Source organism: Lissotriton helveticus, chromosome 5_1 (assembly GCF_964261635.1).
Source record: "Lissotriton helveticus chromosome 5_1, aLisHel1.1, whole genome shotgun sequence".
In the NCBI taxonomy this organism is placed as follows: domain Eukaryota; kingdom Metazoa; phylum Chordata; class Amphibia; order Caudata; family Salamandridae; genus Lissotriton; species Lissotriton helveticus.
The window spans coordinates 42,901,619-42,920,180 of record NC_136065.1 but is presented as its reverse complement, the minus strand read 5'-3'; the positions used below and the strand labels follow the sequence as shown (position 1 = coordinate 42,920,180).

The following is an 18,562-nucleotide window of genomic DNA, read 5'->3' as shown; positions in this document are numbered from 1 at the left end:
GCAGCAGCAATGTCCCTCAATCAACACAGGTTGTTGTAGCTCATCTGACGAGTGTTGAACAACCACAGCCGCAACAACAATCACATGTGCAAGTACAAGCCCAAGTACATGTGGAAGGAGAGGCAGCGCAAGGAGATGCGCAAGCAGAGGTGCATGGAGGGTCACAAGTGCCCACAATAGTTGTTCCTCCCGAAGTAGGGGCACATCAGGAAATCGACAATCAAGGCGAGGTATCATTTGAGGAAGCCACTCCTCCTGATGATCCTTCATTGTCTTCCGCACCCCTAGCAAGGAAGAGATCAAGGGTGGTGTCTACATCCTCTTCAAGCACACCTCCTTCTGATGATACGGATCAAACTTGGGAACCAGCACCACAGCCGTCTGAGAGTGAGGCACACCATGATCCAACAAAGGTAGTTAAGCGTAAAAGGAAGCTCGTCCAAAGTCTCAGAGTTATGGAGTGTGATGAGGCTCAACAAGAAGTGGCGGATACTGCTGCTGATGAAGACTCTGCCAACGACGACCCAGTCATCATAAAGGTCACTGCAGCCCCAGCGGGCATGCAGCAAACAGACATTTTGACCCTAGCCCGAAGAGCTGCTCAGCGTGATGATGATGATGATGATGTTGTCGATGAGGAGGCAGTGGAAACACCACAATCATTGGAGTTAAGTAGTACACCAACTCGTCCCGCTTCCATATTTCTTTCTGGCAAGAAGAGACCTCCGTCAACCTCGACCTTAATTAGTGGCGGTGAAAGTGCAAAACGTACAAAAGTTGGGCAATCCAGATCCTCCACTTCATCTGGCATTAGCTTCATGACCACCACCACCAGTATCGCCGCCTCCTCCAGATCCCACAGACACTTCAAGTCCCCAGTTTGGGACTTCTTTACTGTTTGTCCAAAAAATCCAAAGTTTGCCATTTGTACCCTTTGTAAGCTTGCAGTTAGTCGTGGTAAGTCAGGTACCAACTATGGTACCGGCGGCCAGAGAGGTCATCTTGAGAGAAAGCACACTGTCAGATGGTTTGCGCACCTAGATGCGATCAAGAAAGGGCAAATTCAAGGAAACGTTGATGTTTCATCTGATGATGACGAGGAGGAAGAAGACGTGTCAAAGACTTCCCTTACACCCAGTACCCCTGTCAGCAGCACACCCAATGTGAGGCACACTAAGAGTGTTGGAGCGAGTGAGACACCAACGCACAAAAGTTCACCAGCGAGCAAAATTGGGTCAACAAAGTCATTATCAGCCCGTAAATGCTTGGTCCAGGGCAACATTAGAACAATGCTTACTTCAGACTAAGCATGGGCGGATTTTGCGGATTCGCAATCCGCGAATTTGCGGATTTGCGTATTCGCGGATTGCGAAAATACGCGAAATCCGCGAATTCTCGCGGATTAGCGGATTTTTTGGGGGTGTGTATGTTCGCACGGGTTTCTGCAAGTTCGCGAGGGTTTTGTACTATTTCGCAAATTGCGAACTTACTTGTCGGGTCGCCAGTTTAGCGAACTTGTTGTTTCTACGTGCCCAGCCTGTTTGCTAAGCTTTCTTCATCACTGCCACCCTCTGTCACCACTGGCACTCTCTTTGGTCACCCATGCCACCCTCTGGCTCACCCATGTCACCCTCTGTGTCATCACATCACCCTCTAGTTCACCAGTGTACATTATTGGGGCAAAGCAAAGCACTGCCATCCTCTGTCAACACTGGCACTCTGGTTCACCCATGCCACCCTCTGGCTGGCACACCCATGCCACCCTCAGTGTCATCACAACACCCTCTGATTGACCACTGAGTGAACAAACACCTGCTAAGTGCCTTAAGTTTTGCAAACAACAACACCTGCCCTGCCCCAACTGACATTAATGAAGGCTGGCACCTGCTTGTCTGCTCCCTTTCCTTTTTGTTGCAAATGCAAAGTAAATAATTTTTTTTAACAGGATGCAATGGCATACTTGTAACTATTCTGTGACTGTCAGAGCAGGGTCACACAATAGTTGCAAGTAGGCAACCGGATTCTGGAGGGCCCCTTCAGGAAGCACTACAGGTAAATGGTTACAAATGATGAGCTCGAACTTTTGCACCTGCTCGTTCGTTTTGCTTTTGCAAAACTCGTTTTTCGGTAATTTCGCCCTATTCGCGGGGCGCGTCGTAGTGCGAACTGGCCCGTGGAGGCCGCGAACTCGTGCGAGTTACCTCAAGGTTGAGTATGGGCGCCGCCATTTTGTTTGCGTGACGTATTTCCGTTTCCGCCCGCTAAGTGTAATCTCGCCCGACTCGCGCCTTGCGAATACAAGTTCGCACGAGTTCGCGAGAGAAATCGCGTGCGAACTTACTTACGCGCACGTGATCGGGCCGCCATCTTGTTTTTCATTCATTCCTATGTGTCTGGGTATGGTGTTTCTATCCTCTCTATATCTCTGCCATCCTTTGCTTGTTTTACTATTTTTTTGATCTATTTAACTTATTTTCTATCCCTGTATTTTTCTAGATCTATATTTTTGTGTTTTAGGCTATTTTTGTTTACTTTTGAACTACTTTTTTAAACTTTTACTTTCCTTCTTCTCTACTCTTATTCTTTTTCATTTTATCTCCTTACCTGCCCAGAACATGGTGAAGACAGCAGTCAAGCTGCCCAAGACGGGCACCGCAGCCCGTGCCCGGCTCCCGTGTGGTCGATTGAGGGCGGAAATGGTGGTGCCCCGGGAGATTTTCAGCCCTGAGGAGGTGGGCGCACTTGTTTTTTACGTGCAGCGCCGTCTCCCCAGGACCATCGCGGCAGGCGGCAGGATTGCTGCTGGTTACACCAACAGCCAGGAGCGACGGAAGCGGTGGGGGCAGGTGTGCCGGGCCCTTTTTAAGATCACGGGGGTCCAGCGCACCTACAATCAGGTCACCCACCGCTGGACCGACATCCTTGACCGAGAGCATGACCTGCTAGACGTGCTGGGAGTGGAGGTCCCCGGTCTTGGTGAGTAGTAGTAGCAATTTTTTCATTAATATTTCAAAATCTTCTGTGCATTTCAGGTGCACTGTTCTCCTTCTCTGTGCCGGTGCCACTGCTTATTTGTTATCTATTTTGTGTTCATTTAATTGGGCTGAGTATGAGTGTATTTTACAGAACTGCGTAATGCTAGACACAAAGGGGCAGATTTACAAGCCCCTTGTTCCACGTTTACACTGCCTTACCTGACGCACAGCGACGTAAACGTGGCGCATCCCTGCGAGTCATGTACAACGTGATGCATCTAAGGAGATGCGCCACGTGAATGCCTGGGCCTGCGCCTCAATGGGTGCGTTCCCACGCAGGGGGGGAGTGGGGGGTGGGTGGTGCCGGTCAGGCAGATGTGTGCCTCGCAAAAGTGCCTGCGTAAAATCTACAAGATTTAGCGCAGGCACTTCCGCGACGCTGCTATGTCAATTCTTTATGCCTGCTTGCTTGAAGCAGGCGTAAGGACTGATGCGGTATGTAGAGTATTGGGCAGCCCTGAGCACTGCTATAGTTGCATTGCGCCCACGAAGCGACTCTAGAGATGCTCCCCTATTTCGTCACGAGATGCGTTACGCATCTGCCTACCCTTGCGCCAGGGTTTGCCGCATTGTAATAGCGGCGCATCTGCCGTGACGCAAGGTTAGTTTTGCGTTACGTATTTGTTCTGGTGCACATCTGGAGGTGTCCAGCTCAGAACTCGTAAGTATGCCCGTAAGTGTCAGATTAGCAATTACCTGCGCATCCCTGCAAAGTGTGTGGCACGGCAGCACCACCCATGGTGCGCCGTATTTACAATGCGGCACACCATGGTCCCACAACGTCACCGAAGCGTTACGCATCGGTGCCGTAAAGGCGGCTCTTTGATGGAGTTGCGTTGCAACGATGGCGCAGCTCCAGCAATGCTGCGTCAAGCCGTAAGTCTGCTTCATGCAGGCGCAGGGTTTCAGTGACGCATCATTGTCCTAAATGACTGATTGAAATTTTATATATTCCCCATAGCCACTTTTAGCATGCGTTCCTGCGCAGGAACGCCATCCCTTGCGATGGAATGCTCCCTAATGGCGCAGGGTTTTAGAATGGGATGCATCTCCCATATGCGTCACGTTGTTAATATACGCCAGACCATGGCGCCTCTCTTGTGGCGCTGCGTCACAAAATTGACGCAAGAATGGAGCAGAAGAGCTGCAAGGGGCTTGTAAATCTGCCCCTAGAGTAGAGGCTCAGGTGCAGTCCTTCCATTGTAGCCCTCTTTTTGGCTGAAATAGTAGGTTCTTGTTCTTTCTAAATGTTTGATTTGGTTGACAAGGACATCGGCAAGCAGCAATCATCAATGTTTTCTGTTATTTCTTTCATGTTGTACGTCAGGTCCGCCCAGGGGCAAGCGGGCGGAAAAGGAGGATGCAGCAGTGGCTCCAAAGGAGGAGGATGCAGGCCAGGGCGGCGAGTGCTCCTTTGCTGGCCCCAGTAAGTTTTCATTTAAATATAGAGGACCTATTGTTGTCCAAGCATTCCTAATTTAATTGTTTCGAAATAGTGTTTAGATAGGAGCAAAATCCATAATACTACTGTTGCAGGGACACTTCTCCACAAACCGAACTATGGACACCAAAGACCAGAGTAATAATATTTCAGAGTGGCGTGTTTGGCACACTGTATAAATAAACCTGGTAGTGTCAGCAGCACAGATTCCTCCTTCCAAAAATTGCAAAACTTTTCGCTCAGTCACTCTAGTCTGGACTCTCTGGAGGAAAAACTACAGAGTCAATTCAAGTTTAAAAGCTTTATTAAAAGTTTAAGTAAACACATATATTAAAATAAAGTTAGTTGGAAATGGAAAAGTGCTTGGTGCAGAGTTGATGAGTACTGGATTGGTAGAAATTTCTTGTGGTCGAGCCGAGCTTTCACCTGGTTTCAAGTTGATGTTCCTCTTGTCCTTAGAAGTCCAGTTTCTGTCTGTTCAGAGAAAAATAATGTGTGTTAAAATTAAGCAAGCATTCAACAATTGTGACAAAAAAATTAAGCAAGACAACAGCTTTCCCTGGAAGGAGGGACATTTACTTTAGACTAGAGTAGACAGTCAATTACTTTTTCAGTTGTTTTCACATTTTTTCATTCATAGACCAAATACTAGTGGAGTGGTGTAATCTAACATTCTTAAATCTACTTTGTAGGTGGAACATCTGGTGGCGGGGCCAGCTCGGATGTGGTCATCATTGACTCGGAGTCCGAGGGTCAATCTGGGGAGGAGGCGGCGCTAGAGGAGTCGGACCAAGAAGAAGTACAGACTGTGAGGAAGGAGACAGTGGCGGTGGCGAGTACAGGTAAGCTGGATCATGGTACTATCTGACTCTTAGATAGGATATGATGTGTATCCAGTGGTGGCCCAGTGACAAATTACAATATGGTAATTACAGCAGGCTGGGACCGAAAGACAGATAGAGGCAGAGACAGAGAGAGAGGAAGACAGAAGGAGAGAGAGAGAGAGAGGGAGCCAGAGGGAGGGTGAGGGAGGGAGACAGAGAGAGAGAGACAGCGAGGTAGAGGGAGACAAAGGGAGACAGAAAGAGGGAGACAGAGAGAGAGAGAGAGAGAGAGAGAGAGAGAGAGGGAGGGAAACAGACATATCGCCTGGGCCTGGTGCAGATGATACGGTTGCTGGTGTGGTTAACGGCTCAGAGGAAAAATCACTCACTTCTGCCACATCTCTTTCATATGAAAGAGCACCAAACCAAGGATACAAGAGAGTTGTGGGAAGGGAAATGGTGATTCAAGCGCCCCTCCCTGCGGACGCCCATGATACTGGCCTGAATAGTTTTGTACTGCCCTGGCTAGTTGCTAGTTGTACTGTGACACAACTTCCTGCTGAATCATTTTGTGTTAATCATATTCCTAAAGAGCATTGCTTACAGATTATGTCTTTCTTTCTTCATATAGTTGGCAATACTAAAACCTCCAAACCAACGAGGAGTATGCTGGCTGTACTGGCCCAGCAACGGAGGCTGGAAGCAACTGTTGCGGAATATCGGCGACTGGTGGAACTCGAGGGGGATGACACGCACTCCAGTGCATCCAACTTAACATCGTCTACATCCTCCTCTGTTACCCCACGTTCTGCCGGTAAGCACAGTGCTCCAGCGAACCAGAGCCGTGCCGGAAGACGCCACCGCCGAGCAGCAAAAGCTGCACCTCGCAGCACTGTTAAAGGTCGCTTGCGCCGTGCACTCCACAGAGTGTCAGACCTAGAGGCGGAGGTCCAGAAATGGCACAAATTTCAAAATGTGGTGGAGGGCCTCCGCCTAGAGCAAGCCATCCTCCAAGAAAAATATGATGCCCTGGCCCTAAAGCATGATGCCCTGGAGGCCAAACTTACCAGCTTGCATCCCTAGAGTGTCCCTTGCCCCTTTTTTTGAGACTTTTGGGGGGTGGGAATTGGGAGTTGGGTTTTTTGGGGACTTTTGAGGACTATTTGTTGGGGTTAGGGAGGGTCTTGCGGGAGATTATTTTGTTAGGGATATAAATATACTTTTTCAAACTTTATCTGAGCATACTTTTGAGCTGGGTGGGTGGTGGTTTTGCAGTAATTTCATTTAACTGAACACTGTCATCGTGTTGGTTCACGTGCAATAGGCCAAATGTTTTCCTAAGTAAATGCCTGTCACAGAGTTTGTTAATTCAAGAGCCCTAGGACTTTGCTGCTAGTACCACTGTCACTCTCTCGCCTCTCCGAATACTCCATTATACTACCTCCCATCCAAAAGCTTATCTTACCTGTAATTTGTGTTTGAGGGCTGGCTCCACCTGGAATTCACAGAGTCCTAACGCGTTCTGCAGCAGGGCCACAACTGGAGTTTCCCGGCGTGGATTTTCTGCAAAACAAAAGCAATCAACATTAGAAATGTGGTAGCGGTGCTGACACAACCCTAAAACCTAGAAGCCCCAGAGACAGCACCCCTGAGACAGGCAAGCGAGCAATATAACGCCTACACGTTCACGTGCAATAGGCCAAATGTTTTCCTAAGTAAATGCCTGTCACAGACTTTGTTAATTCAAGAGCCCTAGGACTTTGCTGCTAGTACCACTGTCACTCTCTCGCCTCTCCGAATACTCCATTATACTACCTCCCATCCAAAAGCTTATCTTACCTGTAATTTGTGTTTGAGGGCTGGCTCCTTCATTTCTTCATTGTGCAGAATCCAGGCATCAGCATTATGGGTAATGGATAGGGTGAGTCTGGAGGAGGAGGACTCAGGATAGACGACCAGGACTGAGTTCTTGTCAACTAACTGTTGTGAACCTGAGGAATGCTGCGGCATCAAAATCAAGATAGTTCTGTTGATGGGCTTGTTGTTTTATTGGTTGATTACAGTTTTGTTGGGAATGTGATGAAGCACTTGCTAAAGAAAGGCAGACACACAGGAATAAAAGTGAATAAGGAGGACTATTTACAATTAATGAATGATTGAGTCATTTTCAGAACTCGCTGTCAGGGAAGCAGAACTCGTCCTCATACTCTGCTAACTCATCAGTCGGGGTTACTTCTGGTAACTGAGGAGAACTTTCCTCGGGTAGGGCGGTGTCCTCTTCTTCCTGCGTGCATTCTCGTACTCTGTAATCTGGTGGTATGAAGTGCTGGTTCATCTTTATCAAGGTGAGCCGCTCCACATTTGCGGGCAAGAGGCGGGACCTTTTGGAAGTCACAATGCCACCAGCAGAACTAAAAACACGTTCTGAAGACACGCTTGCGAGTGGGCAAGACAAGTAATTGATAGCCAGGTTGGTGAGCTCTCGCCATATTTTTCTTTTCCCATGCCAATACGCCAATGGGTCCTCAGTAATATTGACCTCTGTTGAGTCATCCAGATAGGCCTGCACCATTGAAAGAATGTCCTCCCGGATTCCTGTACTTTGCACTTCTGTGTCCTTTCTAGGACCAGGAAACCCTAGCTGAGTTAGCCAACTCGCTTCAGACATATCGCATGCGCCTGGTGGAGATGATACGGTTGCTGGTGTGGTTAACGGCTCAGAGGAAAAATCACTCACTTCTGCCACAGGCACAGATGGTGAAGTGCTTTTTTGGGACGCCTGATCGCCTGCTGATTCACTAGTAGTACTGTCTTCTCCTACAGTTTCCTTCCGTTCTATTTCAAAACGAATGGCTGACTGAGCTAGCCAACCTTTGTACTCTGTAACATCCGATGTTTCAAAAGGAATTATTACTTTGCCAAACAATGGCTTTTTGTAACGTGGATCCAGAATAGTAGCACAAATGTAGTGCTGTTGTTTCTTGATATTTACAAGCCGTTCATTGCTAACTAGGCGTTGTAATAATCTCTGCGCCAACTCATGTGCTTCGTTCTTTCCAACGTCCTTTAATTGTGAAGACACCACCTTGACTTGGTGCTCGAGCTTCAGCAACAGTGGGATAGCTTTGCTCAAAGAACAGTCCTCCCTGCTCACGTCACGCGTGAAGACCTCAAAAGGCCGAAGCATGTCTGTCAGGCTTTTAACTAGCTGCCATTGCTCCACCGCTAGTATCATTCCTGTCGTATCACCACCCAGGTTGTAGAAATACTCATTGACTACTGGAAACAGCTCATGCAGACGCTCAAGCATGTAGAAGGTTGAGTTCCAACGTGTTGCCACCTCCTGGATAAGTGCTTTCACTGGCATTCTACGTTCATTTTGCTTGCGCCTCAGCTCCTTCCGGGCCTTAAAAGAATGGTTGAAATGTGTGCATATTCTTCTGCAGATGGTCAGTGTTTTGTCGACTGCAAGTTCTTTTTTCAAAAAATTTTGCACAACAAGGTTGATACAGTGCGCCAAACACGGCACTCTGAAATAGAAACCGTCCGCCATGGCCCTAACTACATTGCTGCCATTATCTGTAGAAACATAACCAACCTTGCAATGTCTTGGGCGCAGCCATTGCAAGACCTTTTTGTTAAAGTCAGCCAAAATGTTGACTGCAGTATGACTTTTCTCCATGCCAAACATGGCTAATGTTGCATGTTTACGAGCACCCTTAAAAATCTCGACCAAGTCACCACCTGCATTTATCTGTTTAATAACCCCTGAAAAAGAGACCCAGTGTGCAGTGATGCACATGTAATCAGTGGCTGCGCAACTGGTCCACATGTCTGTTGTCAGGTGTATAGTGTGAACAGCACTCTTCTGCAAAGCTGCCCCCACCAACTCAAGCACCTCTTTGTGTAGTGCTGGAACAGCAACCCTGGCAAAATAGTACCGGCTAGGAACCTTCCATTTAGGGGCCAATGTTGCCACGAGTTCAAGGAAACCCACACCTTCGACAAACGAAAAAGGGAGAAGGTCCACCGCTAGCATTTTTGCCAGCTTAGTGTTATAGAGGCGTACAGTTGGGTGGTTGCGTTGAAATTGCGCATCTGAGGAGAACATGGCTGAAATGGTGCGCTGGACAAATTTACGGGATGATGCTGATGCCTTCTTCGACCCACTTCTGATCAGTGTTGACATTTTCCGCATTGGTGTGTCTCCCAGACTCTCAGTGTGCCTGCTATGTGTTACGGAGGGTGTGGTGCTGCAAGGGGTACTGGGTGCAACCGGACACATGTCTGACGCTTCTTCTACCTCCCCATCATCTTCAGATGAAACACCTACTATGGGTATATTTTGGCCACTTGCCCTTTGGGATCGCTTTCCCTTGACGTTTGCTAGGTGCGGAAACCATTCGACAGCGTGCTTTCTTTCAAGATGACCTATCTGGCCTCCGGTTCCATAGTTGGTACCAGTCTTACCACGGCTAACGCTAGTCTTACAAATGCAACAAACGGCTATGTTATCATATTTTTCATGGACACTAAAAAAGTTCCAAACTGGGGACTGGAAACTTCTGGTTTTGCCGCACGAGGTGATACTGCTGCCAATGCCAGATGAAGCAGTGGTGGATGAGCCTTGCAGACATCTACTGGGTTGTGCAATTATTGCAGCAACCTTACTTGAGGGAGTCGAGCTGGATGGAGTCCCCCTCCGGGGAGAAAATATGGGAGCTGTAGGTTTTGTTGAACTTGTGGTACTACTTGACTGCGTTGGTGGTGCTACCAGTGGCACGTCGCCAGGGTCACGCTCAGCATGACGTCGGGATAGGGTGTAAATGTCTGTCTGCTGCATGGCCGGTGTGGCTGGACTGACATGTGTGATGACTAGGTCATTGCTGTCATCCTCTTCAACAACATCAGAATGCACCACTTCATCAAGTCCGACGTTCGGATCCATAAGTATGAGCTTTCCGGGGCCCTTCCTTTTAAGATTTGATACCATTCGCAGCTCATGGTGTGCCTCCCTCTCAGACGTCGGAGATGGTTGCCAATCCAGATCCAGATCATCATCTGATGGAGCGGGGCTTGAAGAGGAACTTCTACACACCCTCCTTGATCTTTTCCTTGCTGGGGAGCTGGGAGAAAATGAATCATCAGGAGGAGTGGCTTCGTCTTCCTGACATGATACCCCGGCTCCAAAGTCAATTTCCTCCTGTGCCCCTACTTCTGGAAGAACAACCATTGTGGGCACTTGCACCGCTCCATGGCCATCTTCACTGACCTCTACTTGCAAGTCTCCATGGACCTCTCCTTCTCGGCCTTCTCCTTCTCGGCCTTCTCCTTCTCGGACAGCTCCTTCTCGGCCTTCTCCTTCTCGGACAGCTCCTTCTCGGCCTTCTCCTTCTCGGCCTTCTCTTTCTCGGCCTTCTCCTTCTCGGCCTTCTCCTTCTCGGCCTTCTCCTTCTCGGCCTTCTCCTTCTCGGCCTTCTCCTTCTCGGCCTTCTCCTTCTCGGACAGCTCCTTCTCGGACAGCTCCTTCTCGGACAGCTCCTTCTCGGCCTTCTCCTTCTCGGACAGCTCCTTCTCGGACAGCTCCTTCTCGGACAGCTCCTTCTCGGACAGCTCCTTCTCGGACAGCTCCTTGCGCATGTACTTCTGCTTGTACTAGTAGCCCATGCAGTTGTTGTTGCGGCTTTGGTTGTTGAATAGTACTTGTGAGATGAGTTAAAACCTGTGTTGATGGCGTGCTGCTACTTTCTTGCGATGATCCAACATCACTGGTCGTTGGTGATTCAACAACTAAACAGGCTACCTGTGCAGCACTCATGGTGGGCCTTTGTTTTTTTGGTTGTTGTTGCCCAAAAAATGTCTTGGTTGAGCAACCAGTCGCCTTGGTAAGTGGTGCCACTTGCTTCTTCTTCTCCTTAGTAGAGACATCTTTCTTGGAAGAGGACCTACGGGCACCTCTTTTTGGAGCCATCTTCTTCAGATGTCGGAACAACAGGCCGCAGCAGCACTTCTTCCTGGCACTGATGCTCAACGATGATGATGCGTAGTTTTGTGCACCTAAACGCAAACGAAGACAGAGGAACATCAGTAAATATAAATGTTGCATATGTAGCGCTTGAATAAACAGTTAGCAAGTAGGCATTTATGAATACACACGTGCACACCACACAATATGGAATTTTCAAAATTAGGATTTGCTAAATTTTTGGGAAACAGGAATTTAACATTGATCCAAGAGAGCACACACACAGAGGGTTGTGCTTTCATGTACCCCTGACTCCGCCTGGGCACAATGGGTGAAAGCAAGGCACACCTATGTCTCAAAGCTCACTGCCTGCCTTCAAAATGGCCGCTTGACCCCCCCATCCACATGGCCAGGACCATGCCTCAAAATGGCCACCACCAACATAGCCAGCACCCAACCCCTACTCCAAAAAGTGAAAACACACAACACAAATCAAATCACCACAATCCAATGCCATCCATCCATTTTCAGAAGGCTTATGCTGCCTGCTGGTGGTTTTCCGGTGCAAAATTGCATTTTTTACAATTTCGCGAGTGCGAGATTGTTGCTTCACGGCGCGAACGTGGCAAAAACCCACAAAATCCGCGAACAGACCGATTCTGGGCCCCCCTGGGCATAATGGATGACATCAGAGCACAGTGGGTGCAGGCCTATGGCACAAAGCACACAACTTACAAATGGCCCCTAGACCCCCACCCACACGGGACCAGACAATAAAATGGCCCCCACCCCCATAGCAAGCCCCCAACACCACCCCAAAAAGTCCTAAAACACACAAAAATCAGCACAATCCAATGTCATCCATGCCCTGGCCAGAATCATGTTAACAAAAATAATTTCAACAAAACAGTTGTATCATCCATGCACCCATAAATAAGCCTGGTGGTTTTCAATTCATGTGCAGCAGAATTGTAATTTTTACAATTTCGCGAGTGCGAGATTGTTGCTGCGCGGGACACGAGCAGTGCGAACACAAGCAAAAACACATCCTCAGCTCGCGAACTTGCAGATTTTCCCCCCAAAAAAGTCGAAAAAAAACAACACACACAAAAATCACCACAAACAAACAACATCGACTTACTTCTTTGTGAACTCAAAATTCGAATCCAAAAGTAATCCAAAAGGCCTCAAATCCAAATATCCAGCAGCAACCACAAAAAGTAATCCTTCCCAGTCAAGATCGAAATCAAAGTGGCCAGGAAATGGAGGAGCTTGCTGGACAGGAACAGGAAGTTGGAGACTGGGGCACTTCCTTCACCCCACCCCTATGGGAGGAGCTTGCTGGACAGGAACAGGAAGTTGGAGACTGGGCCACTTCCTTTACTAAGTAATTTTTGTACTTTCGCTAGTGCGAGATTGTTCCTGCCCGCGCCGCGGACCGCGAGCAGCGCGAGCAGTGCGAACACAAACAAAAAATCCGCTTCGCGCGGATTTTGCGTATTCTCGCCGCATCCGCGAGAGTTCGCGGATTGCGGATTCTCCGAAAATACGAAAAATCCGCGAGCGTAACGGATTTTACGCCCATGCTTACTTCAGACGTGCCATATGAACGCAACCACCCACTGACGCGTCTGTATAACACTAAGCTGGCTAAAATGCTAGCTGTGGACCTTCTACCTTTTTCTTTTGTAGAAGCGGTAGGTTTTCTTGAATTAGTGGCAACGCTCTGCCCTAAATGGAAGGTTCCGAGCCGGTTCTATTTTGCCAGAGTTGCGGTTCCAGCACTACATGAAGATGTGCTGCAGGCGATTGGGGCAGCTTTGCAGAAGAGTGCTGTTCACACAATACATCTGACAACAGACATGTGGACCAGTGGCCCAGGCGATGATTACATGTGCATCACTGCACACTGGGTCTCTTTTTCAGGTGTTAAAGCAAAGCTAAACGCAGGTGTTGACCCGGACCAAGTTTTCAAAGCTGCTCGGAAACATGCAACACTAGCCATGTTTGGCTTGGAGAAAAGTCACACAGCAGAAAACCTTTTGGAAGAGTTTAACAAAAAGGTCTTGACAATGCTATCCCCCCTAAAACGCAAGATTGGTTATGTTTCCACGGATAATGGCGCCAATGTAGTTAAGGCCATGTTCATGGGTGACCATGTTAGAGTGCCGTGTTTGGCGCACTGTATCAACCTGGTAGTTCAAAAATTCTTGAGTGATAAACAGAGTCCAGCGTTCGAGGTAATGGCCACCTGCCGCAAAATGTGCAACCATTTCAGCCATTCTTTTAAGGCCCGGAAGCATCTGCGGAGACTGCTACTTCAACGTAGAATGCCAGTGAAAGCACTCATCCAGGAGGTGGCAACACGTTGGAACTCAACCTTCTACATGCTTGAGCGTCTGTATGAGCAGTATACGGTACTCGATCACTATTTCTTCACAGAGGCTACATCTCAGAAGGAGGACCTGCGGATGAGTGCGGCGCAATGGGACATAGTTAAAAGCCTGACAGACATGCTTCATCCTTTTGAGTTCTTCACGCGTGCAGTCAGCCAGGAGGACTGTAATTTGGGAAAAGCTATCCCATTGTTGTGCATGCTGGAGCACCAACTGATGGCGGTGTCTTCTGAGTTTGAAAAAGATGAAAAAAAAAAACATTTCATTTTGTCTGAGAAATTATTAGATCGCCTACGTGGTGATGAACGTCTTCAAAACATCAAGTCAGATCAGCATTACATTTGTGCTACTATTCTGGATCCACGCTACAAAAAGGCGCTGGCAGGCGAAGCATTCTTTCCTTTTGCTGATGCAGATGTTCAAAAGTACAAACATTGGTTAGCCTGGTCAGCCAAGAGGTTTGAAAAAGAACGGCAGGTTATTGAAGGAGAAGCCAGTACATCAGCATCAGCATCAGCAGGCCATCCGCAGTCACAAGAATCCACTTCTGCACCTGTGGCTGGGGCACAAGTGACCTCTCAGCCGTTAAAGACACCGGCAACTGGATCATCTGCACCACACACAATGACAACACTAACAGTGGCTGCGGAGGAGGATTGGCTAAGTTTGATGGGGTATGGTTCTCGAAAAAATGTCACAGGCACAGCAAAAAGTAAGCAAAGTGGAGGAACAGTTGATGACCTTGAGTCGATGGTGCAGGACTATCTGAATGACTCAACAGAGGTCTTCCTTAATGATGAGCCATTGCAGTATTGGCATGGCAAAAAACAATTGTGGCCACAGCTCTTCAACCTGGCTATAAACTATTTGTCTTGCCCACTCGCAAGTGTGTCTTCTGAACGTGTTTTCAGTGCTGCTGGTGGCATTGTAACTCCCAAACGGAGCCGCCTCTCGCCCAAAAATGTGGAGCGGCTGACAATGATCAAGATGAATCAGCACCTCATACCACCAGATTACAAAGTACGAGAAAGCACGCTGCATGAAGACGAGGAGGACAGCAACGTAGATGAGGGGATTTTTTCTCTGTTCGGTGGCACTGACCTCATCCAGCCTGAATTCGCAGAGTATGATGACGAAATCTTGTTCTTATTCCCTGACACCGAGCCCTGAAAATGAGACAATCAATCAAGAACTTTCTTTTTCGTCCTTATTCACTTTTATTCCTGTGTGCTTTGTGTCTCTCTTTCTTTGTTTTGCACAGTTAATTTCATTCAAACTTTAATCACCTAATCCCAAAAACAAGACCATCATCAGAACTGTCTTCACTTGTTTGCTTATTGATTTGAAGGTGCCGCAGTCTACATTCCTCAGGTTCACAAGTTCTGAAGAACATGCTCCTCTATCCTCCTCCTCCAGACTGCGATTTCCCTCCAAGCAGAGTGCTGGATTACGCCCAATGAAGAAAGACTCAGCACTTGTGGGGGTGTTGTACTTCTTTGCGGGTGAGTTGACGGATTTGGGCCCATTGCTGTGAAGCTCTAATAATGGACAAAAGTGTTTTGGACCAAATATGAGGTGGAAATTTCTTGCCGTTTTTGCTGACTTGCTTGCCTTTGAGGTGCTCTTTGGCGGGGTTCCGGGTGTTTGTGGGTAATTTTTGGTGTCTGTCGAAGCACTGCTGCGACAGTCTAATCTTGATTGCATTTGCTTTTCAGGAAATCCGTGGTGGAAAACAGGAGTTATGATGATTGATGATGATGACCTAGCTGAACAGCGCCGCATTTGGAACGAAGGCCGAGAGATATTGTAAGTATGAGATTTAGCTTTTTCGCTGTTTGGGGGTGTTGTCGGGTCGTTTTTTGCGGGTGGGTTGGCGGGTCTTGCCTGGGGCATTCCTGGGAAGGTCTAATACCGGATAGAAGTGTTTTGGACAAAATCCATAAGGAACAGCCTTTTTTTTGCTATTTCTTCTGACATCTTGCTCAATGTAGCGTTTTGGGGGGCTTCCTGCTGTTCGTGGGTGGGTTGCGGCCGGGGTCTCTGTCGAAGCACTGCTGCGACAGTCTAATCTTGATTGCATTTGCTTTTCAGGAAATCCGTGGTGGAAAACAGGAGTTATGATGATTGATGATGATGATGACCTAGCTGCACAGCGCCGCGTTTGGACCGAAGGCCGAGAGACATTGTAAGTATGAGATTTAGCTTTTTCGCTGTTTGGGGGTGTTGTCGGGTGTTTTTTTGCGGGTGGGTTGGCGGGTCTTGCCTGGGGCATTCCTGGGAAGGTCTAATACCGGATAGAAGTGTTTTGGACAAAATCCATAAGGAACAGCCTTTTTTTTGCTATTTCTTCTGACATCTTGCTCAATGTAGCGTTTTGGGGGGCTTCCTGCTGTTTGTGGGTGGGTTGCGGCCGGGGTCTCTGTCGAAGCACTGCTGCGACAGTCTAATCTTGATTGCATTTGCTTTTCAGGAAATCTGTGGTGGAAAACAGGAGTTATGATGATTGCTGATGATGATGACCTAGCTGCACAGCGCCGCGTTTGGACCGAAGGCCGAGAGACATTGTAAGTATGAGATTTAGCTTTTTCGCTGTTTGGGGGTGTTGTGTCGGGTGGTTTTTTGCGGGTGGGTTGGCGGGTCTTGCCTGGGGCATTCCTGGGAAGGTCTAATACCGGCTAGAAGTTTGTTGGACAAAATCCATAAGGAAACACCAGTTTTGGCACGTTTTGTAAGTTAGGGTTCGTTAGGGTTAGCCCTAGCAGCAGGATTGCATGTGTTTCGGGGGGTTCTATTGCAACGCAGTTCTGTTGTTGTAGAGCACTGTTGGAGCGATGCTGGCTATGGATACTTTTGCTTGCTTGCAAGTGGTTTGAATACAATCCACGGTCTGTATTTGGGCCTACTGTTACTTTCAAAGTACGTTTTGTAACCATTTTTCTGCTAGGCATCGTTTTTGGAGATATGATTGGGGTTCTTCTACATTTTTGCGACTGGCTTTAGTAAGGGTCTTGGTGGGAGCATTGCTGGGAAGGTCAAATTTTGTTCTAAAACACAGTAGTACACCTACCTTGAGGGGAAAGATCCGCTATAATATTTTGGCCATACTTATTGATCCTTAAAAAGGTGACTCAGACAGAGCACGCAATTTCAAAAATATTGTACTGTCTATTAGGGAAATCAAAGTGTCACTTTTTGAACCACACAGCGTACATACCTTTTATTTATTTATCAGTGGTATTGTAATAGCACTTCCTGTTTTCCGTTCAATAATTACAGGCCGGGTTTCAGTCAACATCCGCCAGGCAGGCAGTGGACAGGGTGTCTTCTGTCAGTGGTCACCACATTGATGGACGAAGCGTCAGCTGGAATGGAGGAGTGCCGCCAATAAGAGGAATTGTTTGCTGCATGCAACTTACTTACCAAATTCAACAGGACAACTCCAACAACATACGCAAAACAGATACAGTATCCATTGTTGTCTTTTATTCTATGAGTGTGACTGCATGTGCTTACCTTTAGTTTGTAACCAAAGATTGTCTGTATCTTCAATTATTGTTTGTCCATGCTCTGCTTTTTTTTTCTTCTCTCAACAAAACCTACCCAAAAAGAAACCCCCATTCCCATCCATTTTACAAACCCTAACCCTCTTCCCCCGGGCTGTGTTGTTTTGCTTGATGTCTGACTAAAATGACATCAATAATTCCACACACTTGCTGGGGAGGATAAGGTCATAGCAACAGGCTGGTGAAGGAATACGAGGATATCTTCTAGACTTACTCAGCTTCAGTACTATATCTTCTAGTAGTAGTAGCCAATGTCAAATAAATTCAACGCAAGTACTAGTTATACTTGCAAGCAAATACTTTACCATTTGTTAGGCTACATTATGGCACTGTTCTAGTGTACTGTCACCTGCTATTTTCTCGATCGTACCGTAACCGTTGTAATGCTACAGTAAGGAGGACAAACAAGGTTTCGTTTTCTTTTTTTCCATAGGCATGCAACTGCCACTGTGTCACACCACTAGTACCACCGCAATGAGGAAATGTCACCCGCCCAGGATTGACAACGTTAATCCCCATTTCACCTGGAGCCAGCCCTGGGCCTAGCCCTAATTTCTAACACAAATTACAGGTAAGATAAGCGTTTGGTGGAAGGTAGTATAATGGAGTATTATTTCGGAGTAGACAAGAGATTGACGGTTGTACTACTAAAGTCCTACGACTGTTCAGGAAAACAAAGTTACTGTTACACCCCCGCCCCCCACCCACCAGACTGAAAAGCAGTAAAAAACAGGTATGGTCAGATAAAGTTTAAAAATATATTTATTTAGCCCTAACAAAATAATCTCCCTCACCCACCCTAACCCCAACGATTGTCTTTGAAACGTCCCAAAACGATCCCAACTCCCAAATCCCACCCCCCAAAAGTCTATAAAAAAAGGGCAAGGGACACTCCACTACTGGAGGGTGCTGGTGCTGGTGCATGATGCGGCATGGGCATCATACTCCTTGCGGAGGGTGGCAAGCTCGGAGCGGAGGCCCTTAACCAAGTTCTTATACCTCAGGACCTCCTGCTCCAGGTTGGACATGCGGACTCGTAGGCGGCGTTGGCGGTCCTTGCAGCTCCTGTGGGGGGCAGCTGGTATTTCGGTTGCTTGGCGGTGGCGGTCGTCTTTCTTAGCCCGGCTCGGTCCCGCTGGCTTAGTCACGGAGGAGGATGCAGTGGTCACAGTCGAGGATGTCGTTGTTGCCCCGCTCGACTGCGTGTCCTCCTCCTCCTCCAGGGCCACCAGCCGCCGATATTCGGCGACAGTGGCCTCCAGCCTCCGTTGCCGGGCCAATCTAGCCTGCTCCCTCCTTGTTGTTGATTTGGAAGGAGCAACTATATGAAGAAAGAAA

At 47.8% G+C, this 18,562-nt stretch overlaps 1 protein-coding gene across 1 annotated transcript; it reads right to left on the bottom strand.

The window, feature by feature from the left end:
* Window positions 1-6,795: 6,795 nt before the first annotated feature.
* LOC144752935 (zinc finger BED domain-containing protein 6-like) lies at window positions 6,796-10,602 on the bottom strand. The gene is made up of 2 exons (XM_078640751.1): window positions 7,140-10,602; window positions 6,796-6,863 (listed from the first exon to the last, which is right to left on the bottom strand). The coding sequence occupies exon 1, from the start codon at window positions 10,531-10,533 to the stop codon at window positions 7,468-7,470; it is 3,066 nt and encodes a 1,021-aa protein (XP_078496877.1). The 5' UTR covers window positions 10,534-10,602; the 3' UTR covers window positions 6,796-6,863; window positions 7,140-7,467.
* Between the last annotated feature and the right edge of the window lie 7,960 nt (window positions 10,603-18,562).

Bases quoted from the DNA above. Each gene is read 5' to 3' on its own strand.
- LOC144752935 (XM_078640751.1), bottom strand. From the start codon at position 10,533: ATGGTTGTTCTTCCAGAAGTAGGGGCACAGGAGGAAATTGACTTTGGA.